This window comes from Macaca mulatta, chromosome 3 (genome assembly GCF_049350105.2).
Source record: "Macaca mulatta isolate MMU2019108-1 chromosome 3, T2T-MMU8v2.0, whole genome shotgun sequence".
NCBI classification, from domain to species: Eukaryota; Metazoa; Chordata; class Mammalia; order Primates; family Cercopithecidae; genus Macaca; species Macaca mulatta.
Window position 1 is genome coordinate 127,149,222 of NC_133408.1, and position 24,036 is coordinate 127,173,257.

General features: G+C 37.0%; 1 protein-coding gene across 51 annotated transcripts in view; it reads left to right on the top strand.

Annotated features, from left to right (window-relative positions):
• The window catches only part of KRIT1 (KRIT1 ankyrin repeat containing), a 47,005-nt gene that overhangs the window by 5,409 nt on the left and 17,560 nt on the right, over positions 1-24,036 (top strand). For all 51 annotated transcript variants that reach the window (XM_077994855.1, XM_077994850.1, XM_077994863.1 and 48 more), the window contains 9 exon segments: positions 3,065-3,157; positions 4,285-4,414; positions 5,186-5,429; positions 5,928-6,043; positions 6,260-6,403; positions 14,440-14,596; positions 15,305-15,412; positions 18,191-18,347; positions 19,419-19,570. In XM_077994855.1, coding sequence (XP_077850981.1) covers positions 3,065-3,157; positions 4,285-4,414; positions 5,186-5,429; positions 5,928-6,043; positions 6,260-6,403; positions 14,440-14,596; positions 15,305-15,412; positions 18,191-18,347; positions 19,419-19,570 — 1,301 coding nt within the window.

Consider the following 24,036-nt stretch of genomic DNA (forward strand, 5'->3'; position numbering starts at 1 on the left):
CAAGATGTAACTTGACAAATTTTTTAAAAGTTGAAAAGTATTTAAAGAATTCACAATGTTGGTGTGAAGTATAGTTCCCTAGGTAAGTATCTTTTAACTACTATTCCTATTTCTCTACTTAATGACAGAGGAAACTATACTCATCTCTCCAAAACTAAGTAAAAGTTAATATTCGTGGATTAGGGAAAGTCCTCTAAATTACCAGGTAGCAGAGGTTTTCTTCCTATTTGGTCATAGAAAGAAGACCCTTTTCAGAAAGTCAGACTGAATTGTGGAAGTATTAACCCTGAAAGATTGAGGCCCCCTTTAAAATATTACATAATAGCCTTTGAACGTGATTAGAAAGTAATGATCCATTTTCTCAGACTATAGAAACAGATAGCAGTCAAATGTTACAGAAACTACAAACTACATCCAGGATTCAGTTACTACAATTTAAAAAGTAAAGCCAATTCAGTCAAGCAGCAGTAGAAAACAGTTGTTAGTGAAGTAAAGCATACCTCTCTATGCCTACTTTTTTGGTTTTTCAAAGCTTATTCAGTGTACATTTTTATAGGGATTAGTTGTCTGATTCATCTGTTTCAGTAAGGAGATTATTTTTGTTGCAGAGATACAGCCAAATCCTGTGGTTTGACTTATTAGTTATTTTGGATATTTGTTTTCTAGAGATACATAACTGAGCTATAAGCCTGTGTTTCTTAACTTTTGGAGGTACCATTCACTGTATTTTAGCTCCCTGATAGGTTACTTCCCCTAATAGAGCCTGAAGAGTTTTTGTGGGTTGGGACTGTAAGGATTTTAACTCAGGATTATAAGTAGTTCCTGTGGCCAGGCACAGTGGCTCACATCTGTAATCCCAGCACTTTGGGAGGCTGAGGTGGGTGTTTCACGAGGTCAGGAGTTCGAGACCAGCCTGGCCAATATGGTTAAACCCCATCTGTACCAAAAATACAAAAATTAGCCCAGTGTGGTAGTGCACGCCTTGTAGTCCCAGCTACTCAGGAGGCTGAGGCAGAAGAATTGCTTCAATACGGGAGATGGAGGTTACAGTGAGCCAAGATTGTGCCACTGCACTCTAGCCTGGGCAACAGAGTAAGACTCCATCTCAAAAAAATAAAAAACAGTTCCTGCATATGATCTCTGATAAATACTCTGAGTCTCACAAAGAGAATTCCTTTTCTCTAATTACCAGATTCACTGTATAATAAGAAGATCAAGAAAGCAATCTTAGCTTATTAAAAAGGTGGAGGGAGCTATCCTTTTTTGGGAATCAAGGCATGTGAAGACTGTCTTTGGATGCCACAGATTGGTCAGTCTCATCTACCTCAGTCTTGGACTTCTCTGATAAATTTTTATCTGAACTTATTCTACTATTGCCAGGTCATTATAGTTATCAGCATCTATCCTGACACCAAATCCCCGAGACAGAAATCTGATTATCTAAATCACATATTTGAGCTGACAAATCATTATAGACAAGTCATAATTTGTTATGCATTAACTAAGCTCTGCCACTAGGTCCTTTTACCCAGAGGGATATGGAAGAGATCTCACTGTTAACAAAAACTTGCCCTGATCCAGAGGGCTGGGTAGTTTCCCTTAGGAGGAGTTATGAGTGGACAGTCACCGAGAAACATATCTAGCACCATTTTGCCCTGTATACTCAGACATAAAATGTACTAATATATTTTCAGGGAGCTTTTATCAAGAAACTAAAGTAGAAAAGCATAATATATTAATGAGCCATACTCTATCCTGAGTATCCTATTTGTTTTTCTAAGTCTATAAAATATTTTTGAAGTAATATGATTCCTTATGTAAACATCACATGAAAATCACAAATGACTATTAGCAGTGGTTAGGCTTAATATTTTTGTACTGTGTTGTATGTCATTTACAAAGCACTACTACACTTATACATGAAATTCTTAAATTGATCCCGTTGATAGGTAGTGATTTTCACATCTGTAAAATGGGAATGCAGGCATAGGCTGTCTCCTCCTATAAGCATTTCCATTGGTAGAGGAATTAGGACTAGAACTTTCATCTCCTAACTTGTCAGTGCTTCCCTGCCCCACTAACAGATCTGATAGTTACATATATAATTTGCAAAATAGGCATTTAAATAATAGATCATAACTGGATCTGGGGAAACAGCAAGGCAGGAAAGATTAAGTAGAGACAAGACTTCAAGCCAGGCAAAAGAAATAGTGCCTCTGAAGTATATTAGAATGTTCTGTATCTAACACTTATATTTTGTACAAGTGTTCATTTCGTGAAATAATTGGGGGCTATAATATAGAAGGTCTTAATAATCACAAATATTGACTCTGATATTTTGTGAATAAATGAATCTATTTGAAGTCTTGCATCATTTACCTGCCCACAGAAGGCATCCCACCTGCCTACTAGGCATTTCTACCTTGGTCAGGAACGAGGTTCTGTTTCTTAGGGTGAGGAAATTGGAAGCATTGAAAGTATGACAAAGGTCTAGAGGATGAGGGGTTTTAGAATACAAGACTTGTAGGTTATTATTCATTAATAACTTACTGCCAATTCAGGAAAAACATTAAGAATGGTAGTTACAATTCAGAACAATAGTTTGTAGCCCAATCAGATTTTAATAAAACCTGAAATTGAGGATGGAGGTTAAATATTAAATGAAGAGCCACTAAACATTAAGACTTTGAAACTTACATATGCCAGAATATAATAAAATTCTTACTGTCTCTATCCTAGTTGAGTGAGGTGGTATATGCCTATTGACCCTGCAGAATACATGGTTGTTCTGCCTTCTCAGCTCTTAGCAGAACAGTTTTCCTAGCTTTGCTTAGGAAGCTTCTCTTCTAGGGGGTCAAGACTAGGACCCTAAATCTACAAGGATTGTCCACAGAATGATTTTGCATTTATCAGTTTTTTTTAGTACATATAATAAAGTTGACTTAGTATATTTCAGTTCCTCTTAATGCTGCCTTTTGAAGTATCTATTTTCTAATTCTCAAGGTAATTTATAAGATTTAAAAGTGTATTATTTTTGTTTTGCTAACTTTTTAAAAATGATTAGGAAAACGAGTTGTACTAATGAAAAAATTTCCTCTGGATGGAGAGAAGATGGGCAGAGAAGCATCATTATTTATTGTTCCATCAGTTGTCAAAGGTAAAGTCTAAATATATCTTACAAATCTTCATATACTTTAGATGCTAAGTAAAGGTCTACTGAGGAACTTAGGAATTTGCATTCATAGTTACTACTATAATATTATAAAATACATATTTTAAAATTAATAGAAGAAGGGAAATATGTTAAAGACATTTTGATTTCAAAATAATATACAGGCTTCTTGGCTCAACAGTAATGTTTTTGTTTTAGTTTTTAAAAGGATGAAGAAATGAGGAGGGAAGGCATCATTGAAATTTAAAGTGCTCAGGTTACAATAAAGGATTTTTCTAAAGATATGCCATAGATAAAATAAAAATTGATCCTGAAGTATTCTGGAAAATTAACAGATTATGATCAGAACCTATCTTGTATTTGGGACAAGAATCAATAATAGTTCTAATATAATCTGCCTAATAGTATCAGTAATATTTTAAAAAAGGAAACCTAATGTGAAAATGTAGTATTTTATTCCTTTGACACCCTGGCATAATAAACACATTGAGTTTCAGTACAGACCTTGCAGCCCTATAATTTTGTGACCTTGGGCAAATCTCCTCTTTAGCTCTTTATTTGTAAAATAGGGACAATATTGCTACCTGCTTCCACTTGTTTCATGGTGCTGGAAAATTCAATGAGGTATTAGATACGAAATAACCTTGGAAACTACAGAGCACTAGCATCATGTAAGATAGTAGTAATACTGATGATATACTGTATTAATCACCTACTGTGGACATCCCATCAGCCTGCTGCTACACAGTGCTCACATGTATTTTATTAGGCAGCTGCAGCATTCCAGATATATTTTTCCAGGCATACTTAGGTTAAAAAGTTCAGTATCTTAAGTAGCGTTGGAAATCTTATTAATGAGTTTTACAACATTGTTGAGGAAGATAAAGAGGAAACAGTTTCTGCAGTCCTCCAAAATTCTAAATGTTGCATTTACCTGAGTGGACAAGGTCACAGAGTTAGTCATCACTTGAATCCAGGCCTTCTAATCCCAAATCTAGAACAATTTATTTTATGCTTAACAAGTGTTAATTTTGTAACATATATTTTTAGATGAAAACATGCAGATGTAAACCTTTTATATGGTAACATAATTCTTCATTTTTCTTTTTCAGATAATACTAAATATACATATACCCCAGGATGCCCAATTTTTTACTGCTTTCAAGATATCATGCGAGTCTGTAGTGAATCCAGTACTCACTTTGCTACACTTACAGCAAGGATGTTAATAGCCTTGGATAAGTAAGAAATGCCATTAGAAGTATTTTTTAATTAATCAAATACATGTTTATAGTAGAAGTTAGTTCTGATAGATACAGACACTTTGAGAAGACAATAATGAAAATAATATATGTATTTAAAAAATGGTAAGTTTTTCAATTCTAATATAAAAATGAAAAACCCCAAGATAAGGTTGTCCTGGCCTGGGTACAGCATGTTAATTTTATTTTTCAGAAATGGCAAACACTGCCGTGGCTTAAGAATTGAGATTCCCCTGTTATGAAACTATACATTTAATATTGAGTTACTCTTATCAGTGAATAAGTCATTCAACCTCTTATGCCTTTGTCTTTCTGTAAGAAGAGGGCTAATGTCACCTACATCTCAGTAGTTTGAATTTTAACAGTACTTTTATGTTTTTTGAAAGGAGTTTTTATTACTATAATGGCATATACATTTAAAAAATTTATTTGCTGTATCCATTAAGAAAACTTTTATTAATAATAAATGAAGTATTTGTATACTGACTTGATCTTTACAGATCATATGAACGTATTATCACATGTGCCCCGAAAGTATGTACAGTATTATGCATGTTTTCTTAATTGTTAAAATCAATTTGCAATATAAATAAATTTTAAAAATAATAAAGTACTTAACTAACACTGAATTAAAATTATAAAAATCTGAAAGTAATATCTACAAGTGTCATATATCAGAGTTGGATAGTAATCTACCTTTTTGATCTTTACTTTCGAATGGCTACTTCTACCTCTATTTTTATTTTGCCAGGTGGTTAGATGAACGTCATGCACAATCTCACTTTATTCCAGCTTTATTCCGACCTTCTCCTCTTGAGCGGATAAAAACTAATGTCATAAATCCTGCATATGCTACTGAATCAGGTCAGACAGAAAACTCACTACATATGGGCTATAGTGCACTAGAAATAAAGAGTAAAATGTTAGCCCTAGAGAAAGCAGATACCTGTATTTACAACCCTTTGTTTGGATCAGATCTTCAATATACAAATCGGGTAAGAATTGAATGAATTTTAGCTCTGATTTAAAAGACGTTTTATCTCAAGTGTAATTTTTTTTCCTGAGATATATACATACATTACTAATTATAAACATGAAGGCCTGGTGCAGTGGCTCACACCTATAATCCCAGCACTTTGGGAGGCCAAGGTAGGCGGATTGCCTGAGGTCAGGAGTTTGGGACCAGCCTGGCCAATATGGTGAAATCTCATCTCTACTAAAAATACAAAAATTAGCTAGATGTGGTGGCGTACCCCTGTAGTCTTAGTTACTCCAGAGGCTGAGGCAGGAAAATCGCTTGACCCTGGGAGGCAGAGTGAGCTGAGATTGCAGCACTGAACTCCAGCCTGGGCAACAGAGCAAGACTCATTCTCAGTAAATAAATAAATAAATAAATAAATAAATAAATAAATAAATAAATTTAAAATATAAACATGTAAACATTAAGAGGACAAAGCTCTTAATGGGTTTTTGTTATTGTTTTCCCTTTCTAGGTAGATAAAGTGGTAATAAATCCATACTTTGGTCTAGGAGCTCCAGACTACTCAAAAATCCAAATACCTAAACAGGAAAAATGGCAGAGAAGCATGAGCAGTGTCACAGAAGACAAGTACTGTTTCAGTTTTACTCCACATTGCTTTTATAAAAACTTACATTCTAATTTAAACTATTGTTTAAAATTATATATGCAATTTGTATGCATTGTAGTCACTACTGAGTTTACAGCTGCTCGGTGATATAGAGCTTTCATAGATGTGTCACATTTCTTTTGAAACAATTTTAACAGTCCTGTTTGTATTTTTCAAAATTTCTTTTTAATGATTAGGGAACGACAGTGGGTAGATGATTTTCCTCTCCACCGAAGCGCCTGTGAAGGAGATTCAGAATTACTAAGCCGTCTTCTCAGTGAAAGATTTTCAGTCAACCAATTAGACAGTGACCACTGGGCACCCATTCATTATGCCTGCTGGTAAATGGAATATTTATTCTTTTCTATTTAGAAAGAATACATTTTTAATTATAAATGTTAGTACTTCTTTTCAAAACTGTTCTCATTCCAGATACTTTTTCTCTACCCGTTTGCCTTAGGAGTTTTCTGTTTTGATCTTAGATAATTGTATATGTGCTAGTGTTCAGAATTGTAAGGTCTGCCCCATGGGGAATGTACTGTTAGTGTTCTTAGGCATTGCCAGATGATATAGTAGGATACTTAAAGACTAGTAAATGTCATCGTAGAGTACACGGTCATGTATTCACCTTGCAGTTTCTCTTGTTTTGTATTGGGATTATGTTATGCTTATCCTTTCTGTGAAGTTTGCATATGTTAACTACTTACAGTTTGACCTTGCATCTTGTTATAAAAGTATCCTTTTAGTGCTTTGAGAAACTTTGGTTATCAAGAAGCCCTCAAAAGCCTTCATTAGAACCACAGCTTTCCATTATGTTAGATACTAGTGTTGGGACAGGATTGGGGTTAGCTCTTTCCACTAGTTTCCCAGTGTAGCTCTTGGTCTCCTTCTCCTCTCACATAATTATTTTTCCCCTCAGTTGGGCTGAGTTGTTAGTGTTTAGAGTAGTAGTTAACTGTTTACTTTAAGTCATCTTCTAGAAAGGATATAATAAAGTTTTTTACATTATTTCTGTGGGAAAGTTGCTCTTCACCTATTGTTTAAGTTTCCTTGGCTAATTTAAGAGGTACCAGCCAGGTGCAGTGGCTCACGCCTGTAATCCCAGCACTTTGGGAGGCCGAGGCGGGTGGATCACAAGGTCAGGAGATCGAGATCAACCTGGCCAACATGGTGAAACCCCATCTCCACTAAAAATACAAAAATTAGCTGGGCGTGGTGGTGCATGCCTGTAATCCCGGCTACTCGGGAGACTGAGGCAGGAGAATCGCTTGAACCCAGGAGGCAGAGATTGCAGTGAGCCGAGATTGTGCCACTGCACTCCAGCCTGGTGACAGAGAGTGAGATTCCATCTCAAAAAAAAAAAAAAAAAAAAGAAGTACCACATTATTTATTGCCTTGTTAAATGTCCACAGTGTCTTAGTTGTATTATATTGAGCAAGGTAATTCACTTTACCTCTCTGCATCCAGTTTATTTATCCATATATAAAGTGTAATAATTAGATCATTTCTAGAGTTTCTTCCAACTGAAAATTCTTTTATCTGATTTTAATATTTGTAATCAAGCAGTTAACTATAGTTGCTTTATGTGTGTGTATATATAAAGATCTTTTTTCTGTTTCCTTAAAAATATGCTCTTATGTTTCCTATTACATGGAGTTTTTATATTAAGAGTTACCCTAATCATCTTTAACTGAGTTAATAGTTGTTTCTTCAGATTACAGAAAATACTGGCAGCAAAAACAATACTAAAAGAAATGACATGCAGCCGGGCATGGTGGCTCATACCTGTAATCCCAGCACTTTGGGAGGCCAAGGCGGGCAGATCACGAGGTCAGGAGATCAAGACCATCCTGGCTAACACCGTGAAACCCCATCTCTAGTAAATATACAAAAAATTAGCCAGGTGTGGTGGCGGGCACCTGTAGTCCCAGCTACTCGGGACGCTGAGGCAAGAGAATGGTGTGAAACCGGGAGGCGGAGCTTGCAGTCAGCTGAGATCACGCCACTGCACTCCAGCCTGGGCGACATAGCGAGACTCCGTCTCAAAAAAAAAAAAAAAAGGAAAGAAATCACATGCTTTACCAGGAGCTAAATAAAAAGAGGTAGAGAATATAGTTCAGATTCCAACAAAGTGTACTATAGATTTGGAAAAGGCAAAGGCAATGAATTTTAGTTGAGGAATCCCAAGATGATATTTGACTGTATGGTTGCCCCTTTTTGTGGCAGGGGTGTTTTTTTTTTTCTCTCTAATGAAAGAATGGTAATATTTTCAACTATTACATAAAAACAGAAGCACGGGCATTGTACTTACTATGCTTTGGAATGTACCTATGTTTCAGTACCATTTTTAGTTCCTAAAATATGATCTTTGGTGTTACTTTATGTCTCTAAGGGTCTGTTTCTTTATCTATACAAGATGGGCTTAAAAATGGTACCTTCCCTAATATTAAAAGAAAAATTACAAGTAATGTGCTTTGAGAGCACATAATGAGCACTCAATAAATCTTGGCTTTTAAGAGTAAGTTTTGGCTGGACATAGTGGCCCACACCTGTAATCCCAGCACTTTGGGAGGCCAAGAAGGGCAGATGACTTGAGGTCAGGAGTTTGAGACCAGCCTTCCCAACATGGTGAAACTCTGTCTTACTAAAAATACAAAAATTAGCTTGGCGTGGTGGCAGGCACCTGTAATCCCAGCTACTTGGGAGGCTAAGGCAGGAGAATCGCTTGAGCCCAGGAGGTAGAGATTGCGGTGTGCTGAGATCCTGCCACCACACTCCAGCCTGGGCGACAGAGCAAGACTACATCTTGGGAAAAAAAAAAAAGGAATAAATACTGTAAAAATGTAAAGATTTTGATGTCTAAATCTAAAATTTATTAATCTGTAATATTTTCATTTGCAAATTTTTGTTACTTGAGTATGCCAAGGAAAAGAGTTTTATACTTGCATAAATTAATTTTGCATCAGCTGGATAATCAACTTTCATGTAACAGGAGTAGTATGGGTCACCTTGCAATACTGTTAGTCAGATGCCTCATTTAATTGACGTGAATTCAAATAAAGAATGATTTAACTATTCAGTAAGGAATTTAAATTTATCTTGGAAATATACTCTTGTTCACTAATTGGTACAAAGACTGAGGAGGGGACACTGGGCTCTTGACTGTGATACAGTGAAGAGGCTAGGGTTTAGTCCTATTTTTGTAAGGTTAGATAAGATATTTTACCTCACTTGGTCTCTTTTCTCATCTTTAAAGTGAGGATTTTAATTAGATTAGTGGTTCTCAAACTTTTGGGTCTCAGGATACTTTTTCACTCTTAACAGTTACAGGATTCCGAAGAGTTTTTGTTTATGTGGATTAAAGCCAGTGTTAAGATATTAGAAATAGAAACTGAAAAATATTTCGTGTGTGTTAAAAATAATACCTATATATGTTAACATAACACAATTTAATGAAAAAAACAAGAGTTTAAAATTCAAGATTGGTAGCCAGACACATAAAAACCATTCCTTACTTTCTAGAATCATCGTTTTCCCGAAATATTTAAAATGGCTTTTACCCCATGTGGAGAACTTAACAGCCACTCAGTAAATGTCTCAATGACATTTCTATTCTCTCACTTCTTTATTCTTCCTGTACCCCTATGCCAGACCCTCTATTTTGAATCAAATCAGTGTCTTCTTTCTCTGATAGTACTTTCAGACTTCAGAGCATTGTTAGTGCTTTCCAAACTATGATGATTTGGCTTCCTACAAATTATTTCATCCAATTTCTTTTGGAGCTTCCCTGTATATTAGCTATCTGTACTCTTTGTTTCATTCAGCCTTTTAGTCCTCCCCTTCCAAGCTATTCTAAATATTTCTACTCCTAAATACTTAAACTTTCACTGCTTTCTGTTTCTACTTTCATAATCCCTATACTCTTTTTTGCCCCCTATTTTCAAAGAAAATTTAATGCTTCAGAAATGTTCTTCTCCATCCCTGATAATCACTTTTTGTCCCCATCTCTCTTCTGTATCGTAGGGTATACATGTAAAAATTCTTCTTATTCCCCTTAAATTCACTTTTTTTTTCCACACCTACTTTCTTCTTGCCCTCAAACATGCATGATTCTCTTCCTTCTTGAAAGTTACCTTCACCTGAACCTACTTCTTTTAGCTACCATCCTGTTTCTTTCCTTCCTTTCACAGCCAGATTTCAAAGGTGAGTGGGCGACACACTCTGCTTTCTCTTTTTCACTCTTCATAAACCTTAACTTTTTCTGAGTTGTTTTTTTTTTTTTTTTTTTTTTTGAGACAGAGTCTTGCTGTGTTGCCCAGGCTGGAGTGCAGTGGCCGGATCTCAGCTCACTGCAAGCTCCGCCTCTCGGGTTCCCGCCATTCTCCTGCCTCAGCCTCCCTAGTAGCTGGGACTACAGGTGCCCGCCACCTCGCCCGGCTAGTTTTTTGTATTTTTTAGTAGAGACGGGGTTTCACCATGTTAGCCAGGATGGTCTCAATTTCCTGACCTCGTGATCCGCCTGTCTCGGCCTCCCAAAGTGCTGGGATTACAGGCTTGAGCCACCACGCCCGGCCCTTTTTCTGAGTTTTTGATCTCTTTCCTTGCTCTGCAGCATTTAATTCTTGCCCACTCTTCATTCTAAGAACAAATTGGAGTTGAAAGGGCATAATGAAGCTATAATGAAGGTCAGTACAAATGCAAGGTATTATTGCTATCTTATCATTGCTATTGAAACACTCACTGGCCTCCATTCTGTGATGCAAACCTGTGTCTTAGTAGTAGTACTACTAAGATTCAGAAAACTGGCTTCTAACTCTGGCTAGTCACTGTGAGACTTTGGGCAAGTTATTTAACTGCATCAAGCTTCATTTTTCTCATCTGTGCAATAAAAAAGTACCTCCACCTACTTTATAAATTTCTATGATTATATTAAATAATTATACAAGAAGGTAGCTGGGAAATTTTAAGGCGTCATACAAAATGTATGTTTGTATTATTTTTATTATTACTTCTCGAATTGCTCCCTCACTATCTTTTCCTGTCTTCCCTTTTAGATGTATTTCATTGTTCTAAAGTGATCATATTATTTGTTCTCAGAAAGATTTCATCCATTGTTTCAGACCATTTAATTCTTTCCAGTGAGATGATTTTACATATTCTCAGATAGATAGTCTAACCTTTTGCCTTCCACCTAAGTAGTTTCAAGTTGCCTACTAAACATTTCAGTCACTTATCTTTTGTATATAGGCACTTTGGAGAATATAAAGACACTGTCCCTACCCTCAAGGAGCTTCCAACCTAATAGAGAAGAGGTGTGGATAAACAAGGATGAAATTAGGTAAAATAAGTCGCAAAAAAAAGCAAAAATAAAATGCTAAAACGTAGTGGGAATATAGAGAGGATAGACTTTAAACTGTTTCAGAGGCATAATGGAATTTAACCGGAACAAAATCAGGAAGGGGGAAAGAATGTCTTAAGAATAGCAGAGAACATTGTGGCTTTGATTTGCGTTTCTCTAATGATCAGTGATATTGAGCTTTTTTTCATGTGTGTCTTGGCTGCATGTATGTCTTCTTTAGAAAAGTATCCATGTATTACCCACTTTTTAATGGCGTGGTTTTTTTCTTATGAATTTGTTAAGTTTCTTATAGATACTAGATATTAGACTTCTGTCAGATGCATAGTTTGCAAATATTGTCTCCCATTCTGTAGGTTGTCTGTTAACTCTGTTGATAGTTTCTTTTGCTGTGCAGAGCAGCTCTTTAGTTTAAGTACCATCTCACACCAGTCAGAATGGCTATGATTAAAAAGTCTTAAAAATAACAGATACTGGCAAGGTTGCCGAGAAAGGGAGCACTGTTGGTGGGAGTGTAAATTCGTTCAACTATTGTGGAAAGCAGTATGGCAATTCCTCAGAGAGCTAAAAACAGAATTTTCATTTGACTTAGCAATCCCATTACTGTGTATATACCTAGAAGAATATAAATCATTTTGCCATAAAGACACATGCACACACATGCAATATTCATTCCAGCACTATTCACAATAGCAAAGACATACAATCAACCTAAATGCCTGTGATAACAGAGTGGTTAAAGAAAATGTGGTACATACACACACACACACACACACACACACATATATATATATAAAATAGAATACTATGCAGCCAGAAAAAAGAACAAGATCATGTCTTTGCAAGACCATGGATGGAGCTGGAGGCCATTATTTTTAGCAAACTGACATAGGAACAGAAAATACCGTGTGTTCCTACTTATACGTCGGAGCTAAATGATGAGAACTCATGAGCATAAAGAAGGGAACAGCAGACACTGGGACCTCCTTGAGGGTGGAAGCCAGGAGGAGGGAGAGGAGCTGAAAAAATAACTATTGGGTACTAGGCTTAGTACCTGGGTGGTGGAATAATCTGTATGACACACCCCCATGACACGAGTTTACCTGTATAACAAACCTGCACATGTACCCCAGAGTCTAAAATTAAAAAAAAAAAAAAAAAAAAAAGAATAGCAAAACCTGAGCAAAACAAATCACCTGAATAAGGTGTAGGATGAAAGTATCTTATTTGGAATATAGAAAAGGCATAGTATTTGTGAAGGGGAAGAAAGGAAAAACAGATGGAAAATCAGTTCTAAAGATGGGCTGTTTTCCCCTCAGATGTTCCATATCTAAAACCAAAACCAAGTTTCCTTTCCTCTTCCCACCTCACCCTCTTATTTCCACACGATAAATTAGTTTCTACCCTTGCTTCAGATTGCAGCCTTACGTAAGTCTTTGGCTATAACCAAGAGGTTGACTTACTCACTGTGTGCGTATGCTTTGTACTCTTCTGAGACCTTTGCTTACTCCTTTACTGTCTACCTAAAATATTTTACCTCTCTTCAACATCTCTTCAGTTCTTTCCTATTTAAAAATCCAGTTTAGGCCGGGCGTGGTGGCCCATGCCTGTAATCCCAGCACTTTGGGAGGCTGAGGCAGGTGGATTGTTTGAGCCCAGGAGTTAGAGGCCAGGCTGGGCAACATGGCGAAACCCTGTCTTCCCACCCCACCCACCAAGATGGAGTCTTGCTCTATCACCCAGGCTGGAGTGCAGTGGCGCAATCTCGGCTCACTGCAACCTCCACCTCCTGAGTTCAAGTGATTCTCCTGCCTCAGCCTCGCAAGTAGCTGGGATTACAGGCATCTGCTACCACACCTGGCTAATTTTTGTATTTTTATTAGAGACGGTTTCACCATGTTGGCCAGGCTGGTCTCGAACTCCTAGCCTTGTGATCCGCCCACCTCAGCCTCCCAAAATGTTGAGATCACAGGCGTGAGCCACCACATCTGGCCAAAACCCCATCTTTACTAAAAACACAAAAATTAGCTGGGCATGGTGGCGTGTGCCTGTAATCCCAGCTACTTGGGAGGCTGAGACACAAGAACCTCTTGAACCCAGGTGGCAGACATTACAGTGAGCTGAGATTGCACCACTGCAGTCCATCCTGGGCATAGAGTGAGACTCAGCCTCAAAAATAGTAAGATTCAGTTCAATTTGTTCTTCTATCAGAGCACTTCACAGGACCATCTAGACTGAATCATATCTCGTTTTCTGGGATTATATCTCTGGAGCTGGGATTACAGGCACGCGCCACAATGCCTGCCTAATTTTTGTATTTTTGGTAGAGACGGGGTTTCACCATGTTGGTCAGGCTGGTCTCAAACTCCTGACCTTGTGATCCGCCTGCCTCTGCCTCCCAAAGTGCTGGGATTACAGGTGTGAGCCACTGCGCCCAGCCTCTGATATTTTTTAAAGCATTGACAAACAATACCATACTTAAATTTTACAGCATTATGTAACTTATCCATGTTTATGTTTTGCCTCAAATTACACTGTAAACCATTCAGGGTAGAGACCACATAGTTTATATATCTTTGTCTCTCTCACATTGTCTAATATAGCAACTATATATAGAATTACGTCTTTGGGCCTATTTTGTAGACAGCCAGGCCTAAGTGAAAAGCATTCTTACTAAGTTATTTTCTGTTTCTGAAACGATATTTGGCTAAAAATTTTATCTAACTTTTGTACTTCACATGGGATGTTTCTCTGTCATCTGCTCTATCTTGTATTTGAGGTTATATTTTCTTCCAGTTTATCAGAAATAGAAACAGTTTAATTAAACCAGAATAATTAATAAGAAACCCCTAATCATTGAAAACATTATGTCAGTATCTTAATAATCCTTTGCTCTCTGTCCTAGAAAATTCTTAGATTTTTTTGAGATATCATCTAAAATTTGGATTTTTAAAAACATTTCAGATGACTTTTTTAGGTAAGTTTTTTTTGTTGTTGTTTTTTGTTTGTTTTTTCATACAGGTATGGAAAGGTTGAGGCCACTCGCATATTGTTAGAGAAAGGAAAGTGCAATCCGAACCTTTTAAATGGACAACTTAGTTCTCCTCTTCATTTTGCTGCTGGAGGAGGACATGCTGAAATAGTACAGATTCTCCTAAACCATCCAGAAATTGATAGAGTAAGTTGTTTTCCAGGTTTTTAAAAGTAATATTCAAGCAGTGAATAACAAGTAATGACACTAAAATGTTCAATTGTATGCTTGAGAGTTCATCTGAAAAATAAAAATAAGTTCCATTACTTTATAGAATAAGTAACAGAATATATGAGTTGTGCTTTGTAGAATAAGTAATGGAATATATGAGTTGTGCTTTTGAATGTACTTTTTTTTTAGATTTTTTTAGATTTTTTAAATCTAAAATTTATGCCTAAATTTTACATTAACCATTTTTAGGCATTAAGTACATTTACATTATTGTACAACCATCACCACAGTCTGTTTTCAGAATGTATGTAGAATTTAACCTCTTTTCATTTTGTATTGTATTTCTCCAAAAACATCTTGAAAAAGGAAAAAGATTTTCCAGAATTTCATAAAAGAAATTCATAAAAAGTATATCATAAAGAGGAAAATAGTATTAACAAAACCTTTGTTATGTCTTTATCAGAACTTTTAAAAAATAGTAATCACATTGATTAGTGCTTTGAGTCTTTTATCTTGGCAACTCTTGTTTATTCTAAACATAATACATACTAAGTGTGGTTAATATTTACTTAGTACTTGACCAGAGTCTCTTTTTTATGAAACTTTGATTAATTGGATGACATTTTCCTTTAGAATACCATAATATGTAATGCCTTTTTGTCCCCTCCCCATCCACATTTCTAGCATATAACAGACCAGCAAGGAAGATCTCCATTAAATATTTGTGAAGAAAACAAACAAAATAACTGGGAAGAAGCTGCAAAATTGTTGAAGGAAGCCATTAACAAGCCAGTAAGAATTATCTTCATAGTTAGAACCAAGCATAGTATTTAAATTAATAAGATTTAAATTTGAGGATCTGTGGCAAGAGTGGAAAGACAAACGATTAGATGGCGTCTTTACTGCTATAAAACCTCATTGTGGTGCGGGCATGGTGGCTCACGCCTGTAATCCCAGCACTTTGGGAGGCTGAGGCAGGTGGATCACAAGGTCAAGAGATTAAGACCATCCTGGCCAACGTGGTAAAACCCCATCTCTATGAAAAATACAAAAATCAGCTGGGCATGGTGGCATGCGCCTGTAGTCCCAGCTACTCAGAAGGCTGAGACAGGAGAATTGCTTGAACCCAGGAGGCAGAGGTTGCAGTGAGCCAAGATTGTGCCACTGCACTCCAGCCTGGGCAACAGAGCAAGACTCCGTCTCAAACAAACAAACAAAAAAAGTTCATTGTAGACTGGATAGGTATCACATTTGTTATTATCCCTAACATTTGGATGTTTATTCTTGCATAACAAAATAAGACTTGCAAAAATAAGTAAATAAAACTTTCAGAACTCTTAAATTTTTCATATAATTTCATCACTTGATATGTTGATTATGCTTTTTTTTTTTTTTTTTTTTTTTGAGATGGAGTCACCCAGACTGGAATGCAGTGGCGTGATTTTGGCTCCCTGCAACCTTTACTTCCTGGGTTCAAGAAGTTCTCCTCAGCCTCCCAAGTAGCTGGGACTACAGGCGCCTGCCACTACGCCTGGCTAATTTTTTGTAATTTTAGTAGAGATGGGGTTTCACTATGTTAGCCAGGATGGTCTCAATCACCTGATCTCGTGATCTGCCTGCCTCGGCCTCCCAAAGTGCTGGGATTACAGATGTGAGCCACCACGCCTGGCCTGATTACACATAATTTTAATCTATTCATTGATGTATATCCCTCTACTTAGGCCTTTTAAGCAACGTTCTGTATTTTTAAATATAAGTGTTGCACATCATTCATTCATTTAGTCTCAGCAAGTTAGTTTATATATAACAGACTCATTTTCCTCCTCATAAAAGTAAAATAGGTGTTTCCAAGCTTTTTTATTCTGCTAACTCAACCTGGCCTTTCCATCTAATTACAACTGGAAATAAACTCATAAATCGAATGCTAGCACACATAGCTATTAAAATAATAATTGTATTTAGAGGCATAAAGCTTAATTTGTAATTGTAGTGACATTAAAATACAGAAGGTTAACAATGAGAAGAAACTCAATTATGCCTAAGAGTTATAATGATTATAAAAATCATTAATTTAATTATTTTTATTTTTATGAGACAGGGTCTCACTATGTTGCCCAGGCTGGAGTACAGTGGCTATTCACAGACAATGATAATGCACTGCAGCCTCAACCTTCTAGGCTTGGGCAGTCCTCCCATCTTGGCCTCTTGAGTAGCTGGGACTGCAGACATGTGCCACCACTCCTGGCTATCATTAGTTTAAAAACTGTTTGAAATAAAAAGATTTATACCAACAAAGGATAAAGGGTTTATACTAACAGATATAACCCATTTACCTAAGCCTCTCCAGGCATTAACCAACAACTATACAATAAGTATTTGTTGAGTATCTCTGTGGATTTAACATGACAAAATGCTGAAAATTATAAGGAATATATGGTCTCTGCCTTTAATGTTACACGCATACCGCACACTTACGCATTTTGTCAAAACACTCCAAGAGCATAAGACAGAGTCAAGGAAATAGACAAGCAGTACAGGTACCCTTATGTTATACTTCATTGCAATTTATTTTCTAACTATGTAGTTTTAACTCATTTTTATCCCTGATATAGTCTTTATATTGTGAATGAATAAGGTAGGAGAGTTGAAGTTCTTTTATCCAAAGTGCACTGACCTGAAAGTTATTTGGGGACATCAGTTACTTCCTATAACAATAAAAATCCATTGAGAAAGCTACTACTCTGTGCAGTTTTCTAAACTGGGGAAAGGAAACTGGCTCAAAGTTCATTGATAACTTTTACCTGCAAAGTGTTCCATCACAAATTCCTCTTAGGACAAGTTATTGGTGGTATACATTTCTTTTGTATTATTTGTGACCCACTAGACTCATGAAGTACTCAGCTAACACTAAATTCAGTAACCAAGTTTGTGTCTCTTGTATGATATTTACATTGTACATTAAAGGTGCTAAAACATCCTGTCAAAAGAATTTGACTTTGAGTATTTTTTTAAGTCATTCTCCTTAGTTTCCCAAACTTATTTCTGGAACATCCATAAGAAAATATTTTAGAAAATACAACTAATGGAAGTAAAATGTTTTTTGTTTTTTGAGATGGAGTCTTGCTCTGTTGCCCAGGCTGGAGTGCAGTGGCACGATCTCAGCTCACTGCAAGCTCCGCCTCCTGGGGTTCACGCCATTCTCCCGCCTCAGCCTTCTGAGTAGCTGGGACTACAGGCACCCACCACCATGCACGGCTGATTTTGTGTGTGTGTGTGTGTTTTTAGTAGAGACGGGATTTCACTGTATTAGCCAAGATGGTCTCTATCTCCTGACCTCATGATCCACCCGCCTCGGCCTCCCAAAGTGCTGGGATTACAGGCGTGAGCCACCGTGCCTGGCCAGTAAAATGTTTTTAAAATATCACCAACAGATTCTCACTTGTAACAGTGTTTCTGATATTTTTCATGTTAGAAATCTATAATAAAGCACATGAAGTTGAAGGAAAGTATCTTGTTAGATTGTGATGTATAATTTTTTAAGCTGCTTATGTAAGTTATCATTTCTTGTAGTATGAAAAAGTTCGAATATACAGAATGGATGGGTCATATCGTTCTGTTGAATTGAAGCATGGAAATAATACCACAGTGCAGCAGATAATGGAAGGAATGCGTCTCTCTCAAGAAACTCAGCAATATTTCACTATATGGATTTGTTCAGAAAACCTCAGTAAGAAAGTTTTTGTTATGTTTTAGTAAACCTCATTATTCCTTTTTGGGAGTGGGTTGGTAAAAAATATAACTTCTTTTTATTCTTGACTCTTAAATTTTGAATAAATACAATGTTCTTCTCTTTTATATAAATATAGAGGTAAGTCCCTGCCCACCCCCTTCCCTGCTTCATTCAAAGCATTTTTTAATAATTAAAAAAGAAAACTTTTCTTCTATGGCAATAGCATTTGATTTGAATGCCATTAAATGTTGTGCTCATGCAACTTGCCTTTATTCTTTGTGCTCGTTTTGAAATAATACAAATGTTCTTTTGTCTTACATGAGTTTTCTATTTTTTTTTTTTTTTTTTTTTGAGACGGAGTCTCGCTCTGTCGCCCAGACTGGAGTGCAGTGGCGCGATCTCGGCTCACTGCAAGCTCCGCCTCCCGGGTTCACGCCATTCTCCTGCCTCAGCCTCCCGAGTAGCTGGGACTACAGGCGCCCGCCACCACGCCCGGCTAATTTCTTTTTGTATTTTTAGTAGAGACGGGGTTTCACCGTGTTAGCCAGGATGGTCTCGATCTCCTGACCTCGTGATCCGCCCGCCTCGGCCTCCCAAAGTGCTGGGATTACAGGCTTGAGCCACCGCGCCCGGCATGAGTTTTCTATTTAAAATCAACCTTTTTATTTAAAATCAACCTAATGACACTATATATTTGTTCTTCAAAGTATTACACATACATACAGAATTTAATTGATGGATATGATTGGATATTTAATGGCTTAGTTGTATCTTTTTAACTAGGAATTCTACTTATGTCATAATTAAATAGGCTATAATGGAATTAAGGATTTCATATACGTTTGATAAATTTTATGTAAGAATTATTTTTAATAATTCTTATGTTCTTAATGATAAGCAGTTAACCACAAATTGGGTAGTAATATTGATTAAAATGTTAATTTTAGATTTAAATTTAATTTGTGAGTATTCAGTACAGAAGTGCAGATAGTTTAATACAGAGTTTCTATGCATTGATATAATTGAGTTTTTTACATTATCATTTATAAAAGGAAAGATGTTTTTCAGGCCTTCAACTCAAACCATATCATAAACCCTTGCAACATGTTCGTGACTGGCCAGAAATACTTGCTGAATTGACTAATCTGGATCCTCAAAGGGAAACATCTCAGCTTTTTCTAAGAAGAGATGTGAGACTTCCTTTGGAGGTTGAAAAACAGGTTTGCTTGAAATCTTATGTACAGTTATTTAAATGCACAAAATCTATTGAGTTTCTATTGTAAGTACTGGAGGCAGAAATTGTGCTTACATCCTTATATCGACCCTTACATCCTTATATCGATCCTTACGTCCCTGTAATAATTGGTGGAATTTCGGTTGATCTACTTACAAAGCCCTTGGTTGGGATTTTTCATTTCCACTCCCATTGTCTTAAGAATACAAAAGAAATAGGGAGGCTATCCTAAAGAAAATTAGCAATCAGATGTGGAGCCAAATTATACTGGAAAAAAATTGTTTAGACTAGTTAGGAAGTACACTGTCAAGGATAAACTTAATAAAGGGCTAATCAGTTGTATACATTTTGAAGGAAGAAAGAGAAACACTGGTGTGGGAGAGAACAGAAAAAACATCCTGGTATACTTGCAAAGGGAACAATGCGAAAGTCATTCTTAACAGTCCATAAGTGGCTCATTTTTTTTTTCTTTTTTTTTTTTTTTTTTTTGAGACTGAGTCTTGCTCTGTCTCCCAGGCTGGAGTGGCACAATCTCAGCTCTCTACAATCTCCACCTCCCAGGTTTAAGCAGTTCTCGTGCCTCAACCTCCCCCAAGTAGTTAGGATTATAGACGTGTGCCACCACACCCAGCTAACTTTTTTTGTATTTTTAGCAGAGACAGGGTTTTGCCATGTTGGCCAGGCTGGTCTTGAACCCTTGGCTTCAAGTGATCTGCCAACCTTGGCCTCCCAAAGTGCTGGAATTAACAAGCGTGAGCCACCGTGCCTAGCCTAAGTAGCTCATCTTAACTCAAACAGGGAACTCTGTACATAGTAAAAAATGAGAATAGTATTTACATTTGATAAAAAGAAGTCTGTCCAGACAAGTATATTTCTATTTGAACTACTGTGAATTTTAGAGAGGAAGAAGTGACATAATGCCATAAGAAGGATGAATGGGCCAGGCACAGTGACTCATGCCGGTAATCCCAGCACTTTGGGAAGCCAAGGCGGGTGGATCACGAGGTCAGGAATTTAAGACTTGCCTGGCCAAGATGGTGAAACCCCGTCTCTACTAAAAATACAAAAATTAGCCAGGCATGGTGGCGGCCACCTGTAATCTTAGCTACTTGGGAGGCCGAGGCAGAGAATTGCTTGAACCTGGGAGGCGGAGGTTGCAGTGAGCCGAGATCGTGCTACCGCACTCCAGCCTGGATGACAGAACGAGACTCCATCTCAGAAAAAAAAAAAAAAAAAAGGAAGGATGAATGGACAAGGGAGAGATTGATTATAACAGCTTAAATTAGGCATGATAATCTAAATATGGTGAAATTGTTTCATGGTCTTACAGTGTTAGTGAAGAAAAAAATAGGATACATTTCTCAGTTCTTTATTCTCAGGGAATATTAAACAAACACAGTTAAACAAATTTTAGCACAAGAAAATTTCAACAGCCATGTCCAAACTTGTTTAACATTTTATACATAACTATGTATATTGCTGCTTTTATATTATCAAGCCAAAGATAGAATTGATCCTTTCAGCCAGATACACTAGGAGTCACGTAAAAATTGCTATGAAATTTACCAAAAACTAAGGGCTTCATTATTTGTTAAAAATGTGTTAGAATCATATTAATAGAATGAAAGGGAAGGAAGAAAACACGAGATCCAGAAAGGCATATGACAAAATCCAACACCCTTTCATGATTTAAAAAACTCTCAGAAAACTAGGAATTCAAGCGAACTTCTCAGCATGATAAAGGGTGTTCACAAAAAACCCACAGCTAACATCATATTCAACGGTAAAAGACTGAAAACTGTCCTCCTAAGATAAGGTACAAAAGTAAGATACCCACTTTCACCAATAATCAGGACCTTAGTTTTTGGCAAATGACGTATACATAGGAATTCCCAAAGAATCCACAAGAACACTAGAGCTAATAAATTAATTCAACGAAGTTTCAAGATATAAGCTCAACACACAAAATCTGTTGTCTACACACCAGCAAAGAATAATACAAGAAAGAGATTAAGAAGTCCATTAAAGTAGCATCTAAAAATATAATACCCAGGAATAAATTTAACAGAAGAAGTTCAAGACTTGTACACTAAAACTAAAACATTGCTGAAAAATAAGACCTAATAACTGGAAAGACATCTCTGTGTTCAATGATAGGAATAGTTAGTGTCATTAAGATGTCACTACTAGCAAAGTTAACTACAGATTTAATGCAATCCCTAACAATATTCCAATAGCCTTTTTTGTTAAAGTGGAACAGACAGTCCTCAAATCCACATTAATTGCAAGCGGCCTCAATAGCCAAAGCAATCTTGAATAAAGCAGAATCAAGTTGAGAGACTGACATTACTCAATTTCAAAGCACAGCACAAAGCTAAGTAATCAAAAGCATTGTGGTATTCTAGCATAAGGATAAACATACAGACCAATGGAACAGAATTGAGTTTTCAGAAATAAACCCATACATGTACAGCCAGTAGATTTTTGACAAGGCTGCCAGGTTCATCTAATGGAGAAAGAATAGTCTCTTCAACAGATGGTGCTAGTATAACTGTAAGTTCACATTGCAAAAGCAGGAAATTGGACCCCAACCTCATGCCATATAAAAAGTTAAAATGGCTGGGCGTGGTAGCTCACAACTGTAATCCCAGCACTTTGGGAGGCCGAGGCGGGTGGATCACTTGAGGACAGGAGTTCTAGACCAGCCTGGCCAACATGGCAAAACCCCATCTCTACTAAAAATACAAAAAATTAGCCAGCCGTGGTGGTACACCTTTGTAGTTGCAGCTACTCAGGAGGTTGAGGCACGAGAATTGCATGAACCCGGGAGGCGGAGGTTGCAGTGAGCCAAGATCGTGCCACTGTACTCCAGCCTGGGTGACAAAGTGAAACTCTGTCTCAAATACGATAATAATAAAATGCATCAGTGACCTAAATATAAGTGCTAAAACCATTAAACTCATAGAAGAAAACATAGGGATAAATCTTCATGACCTTGGGATTAGGCAGTGGAGTCAGATATGACAACAAAAGCATGAACAACAAAAGAAATATTGGGTAAGTTAAACTTCATCAAAATCAGAAACTTTTGTGCATTAAAGGACATTATTAAGAAAGTGAAAAGCAACAGAATGGGAGAAAATATTAGGAAATCATAGATAAGGGTTTACTATCCAGAATATACAAAGAACTCTTACAACTCAACAATAAAAAGGCCAACAACCCGATTAAAAATGGTCAGGGTTCGGTGCAGTAGCTCACTCCTGTAATCCTTGCACTTTGGGAGGCTGAGATGGGAGGATCATGGGAGCCCAGGAATTTGAGACCTGCCTGGGCAACATAGTGAGACTTCATCTCTATAAAAAACTTTAAAAATTAGCCAGGCATGATGGCACACACCTGTAGTACCAGCTACTCAGGAGACAGAGGTGGGAGGGTCGCTTGAGTCTGGGAGGGAGAGGTTACAATGGGCCAATGTCGCATGACTGCACACTAGCCTGGGTAATAGAGCAAGACTGTCTCAAAAAAAAAAAAGTAGGCCAGGTGTGCTGATTCACTTCCGTAATCCCAGTGCTTTGGAAGGATGAGGTGGGAGGCTCACTTGAGGCCAGGAATTTGAGACCAGCCTGGCTGCATAGTGAGACCCTGTCTCTACAAAAAAGTTTCTTTTTTTGTTTGTTTTAAATAGCCTGGCATGATGGCACACACCTGTAGTCCTAGCTACTCGAGAGTGAGACGGGAGGATCACTTGAACCCAGGAGTTCAGGGTTACAGTTAGTTATGATCATCCACTGCACTCTAGACTGGATGAAAGAGCAAGACCCTGTCTGTAAATAAAATAGGTCGAAGGACTTGAATATATAAATAGCGAACAAGCACATGAAAAGATGTTCAACATCATTAGTTATTAGGGAAAAGCAAATTAAAACCTCAATGAGAAACCACACCCACTAGGATGACTATAAAAAACAAAACAGAAAATAATGAGTTGGTAAAAATGTAGAGAAATTGGAACCCTGGTACATTGTAGGTGGGAATGTAAAATTGTGCAGCCACTGTGGAAAACAGTGGTTCTTCAAAAATCTAAAACTGGAATTACCATATGATCCAGCAATTCCACTCCTAGATATATGCCTGAAATAATTGAAAACAAGAATTCAAACATATTTTTATGTCACTGCAGCATTATTCATAATAACCAAAAAGGTAGAGGCACCCTAAGTGTCCATTAACAGATGAGTGGACAAACAAAATGTGGTCTATACATACAAATAGAGTAATTAAGGAATGAAGTTGTGATATATGTGACAACATGAGTGAACCTTGAAAACATACTGAATAAGCCAGACACAAAAGAACAAATATTTAATTCTACTTTAGTAATCTAGAATAGGCAAAGGCATAAAGGGGAAAAATAGATTGGAGGTTATCAGAGGTGCTGGGCTGGGGGAG